Source organism: Nicotiana tomentosiformis, chromosome 2 (assembly GCF_000390325.3).
Source record: "Nicotiana tomentosiformis chromosome 2, ASM39032v3, whole genome shotgun sequence".
NCBI classification, from domain to species: domain Eukaryota; kingdom Viridiplantae; phylum Streptophyta; class Magnoliopsida; order Solanales; family Solanaceae; genus Nicotiana; species Nicotiana tomentosiformis.
In genome coordinates, this window is record NC_090813.1 from 135,330,432 (window position 1) to 135,332,765 (window position 2,334).

General features: G+C 48.2%; 1 protein-coding gene across 1 annotated transcript; it reads left to right on the forward strand.

Annotated features, from left to right (window-relative positions):
- Nucleotides 1-538: 538 nt before the first annotated feature.
- On the forward strand, nt 539-1,384 carry LOC138905655 (uncharacterized). The gene is made up of 2 exons (XM_070194177.1): nt 539-704; nt 819-1,384. Exons 1-2 carry the CDS (start codon nt 539-541, stop codon nt 1,382-1,384), a joined length of 732 nt encoding a protein of 243 aa, XP_070050278.1.
- The last annotated feature ends 950 nt before the right edge of the window (nt 1,385-2,334 follow it).

Here is a 2,334-nt window from a genome sequence, read left to right on the forward strand (position 1 = left end):
CCCATCATGCTATCTGGTTGGTTCCAACATACAGGGAGAGGATCAAGAGGTTCAAAGATGGCCTCACTTTTCAGCTGCGATTGCTTATGACTAGACAGAGTGTGTCTTGTGCTACTTTCGACGAGGTTGTCAACATTGCTCGTCAGATTGAGATGGTTCGCAGCCAGGAGCGGGTTGAGAGGGTGGCCAAGAGGCCTCATGGACAGGGTGGATTTAGCGGTGTCACTTCTGAGGGCAGTTCCATCATGGTAGGGGTCGTCCTTTTTGACAAGCTCAGACGGCTCGCCCAGTCCACCATGGTACATCATCTGGCCACGGGTAACACAATCATCAGCAGGGCCAGTCATCGTTCAGTGCACTACCAGTGCAGAGTTCTCACCATGCCTCGTCAGCTCAGGTTTCCAAGGGTAGTTCCTCTGGGCACTAGGAGCAGCAGTTCCGTCAGAGGAGGGGTTGTTTCGAGTGTGGAAATTTTGGTCACATCAAGAGAGATTGCCCTAGGTTGTTGAGTGAGACTTCACATCAGAGTACTTGGCCGATGGCACCAGCACCAGCAGCTCCACCACCCATCCAGCTAGCTCGAGGTGGGGCTCAGTCAGTTAGGGCTCCCCCGAGAGGGGGAGGCAGATCAGGGGGTGGCCAGGCCCGTTTCTATGCCCTCTATGCCAGACCAGATACTATTTCTTCAGATACTGTGATTACAGGTATTGTCTCAGTTTGCCACAGAGATGCCTCTATATTATTTGACCCTGGTTCCACTTATTCATATGTATCATCCTATTTCTCTCATTTTCTGGATATGCCCCGTGAGTCTCTAGTTTCATCTGTTCCTGTATCCACTCCAGTGGGCGATACTATCATTGTGGACCGTGTATATCGGTCATGTGAGGTGACTATTAGGAGTCTAGAGACCAGAGTAGATCTTTTGTTGCTTAGTATGGTCGATTTTGACGTGATTTTGGGTATGGATTGGCTGTCTCCATGTCATGCTATTCTAGATTGTCACGCTAAGACCGTGACATTGGCGATGCCGGGGTTTCCGAGGGTTGAGTGGAGCGGCTCCATACACTATGTTCCTAGTAAAGTGATTTCATACTGGAAAGCTCAGCGGATGGTTGAGAAAGGTTGTCTATCTTATCTGGCCTTTGTGAGGGATGTTATTGCAGAGGCCCTTGTTATTGATTCTGTTCCGGTGGTGCGAGATTTCCTGGATGTGTTTCCTGTAGACGTGTCCGGCATGCCACTTGACATGGATATTGATTTCGGTATTAATTTGGTGCCGGGCACTCAGCCCATTTCTATTCTACCGTATCGTATGGCACCGGCGGAGTTGAAGGAATTGAAGGAGCAGCTTCAGGAACACTGTGATAAGGGGTTTATTTGACCTGGCGTGTCACCTTTGGGTGCACCAGTTCTATTTGTGAAGAAGAAGGATGGTACTATGAGAATGTGCATTGGTTACAGACAGTTGAACAAGGTCACAATCAAGAGCAAGTATCCTTTGCCGCGTATTGATGATTTTTTTGACCAGCTTTAGGGAGCGATGGTGTTCTCCAAGATTGATTTGAGGTTAGGGTATCACCAGCTGAAGATTCGAGACTCAGATATTCTTAAGACAACTTTCAGGACCAGATATGGTCATTATGAGTTCCTTGTGATGTCTTTTGGGCTGACCAACGCTCCAGCAGCGTTCATGCATCTGATGAACAGTGTGTTTCAGCCTTATTTGGGCTCGTTCATTATTGTATTCATTGATGACATCCTGGTGTACTCTCGTAGCTAGGAGGAGCATGCTCAGCATCTGAGGATTGTGTTACAGCGATTGAGGGAGGAGAAGCTTTATGCAAAGTTCTCCAAGTGTGAGTTTTGGCTCAGTTCAGTGGCGTTCTTGGGACGTTTGGTATCCAGTGAGGGTATTCAGGTAGACCCGAAGAAGATAGAGGCGGTGCAGACTTAGCCCAAACCGTCCTCATCCACGGAGATTAGGAGCTTTCTTGGTTTGACGGGCTATTATCTTTGTTTTGTGGAGGGTTTCTCATCTATTGCATCGCCCTTGACCAAATTGACCCAAAAGGGTGCTCCTTTCAGGTGGTCAGATGAGTGCGAGGAGAGCTTTCAGAAGCTCAAGACTACTTTTACCACGGCTCTAGTTCTAGTTCTGCCATCTGCTTCTGGTTTCTACACAGTGTATTGTGATGCCTCGCGGATCGGTATTGGGTGTGTTCTGATGCAGGAGGGTAGAGTGATTGATTATGCTTCACGCCAGTTGAAGTCTCATGAGAAGAACTATCCTGTCCACGACCTTGAGTTAGCAGCTATTGTTTACGCCTTGAA

Coding starts and splice junctions, on each gene's coding strand:
- LOC138905655 (XM_070194177.1), top strand. CDS start 539: ATGGCACCAGCACCAGCAGCTCCACCACCCATCCAGCTAGCTCGAGGT. Junction 705..818: donor TTCAGATACTGTGATTACAG/GTATTGTCTCAG, acceptor GTGAGTCTCTAG/TTTCATCTGTTCCTGTATCC.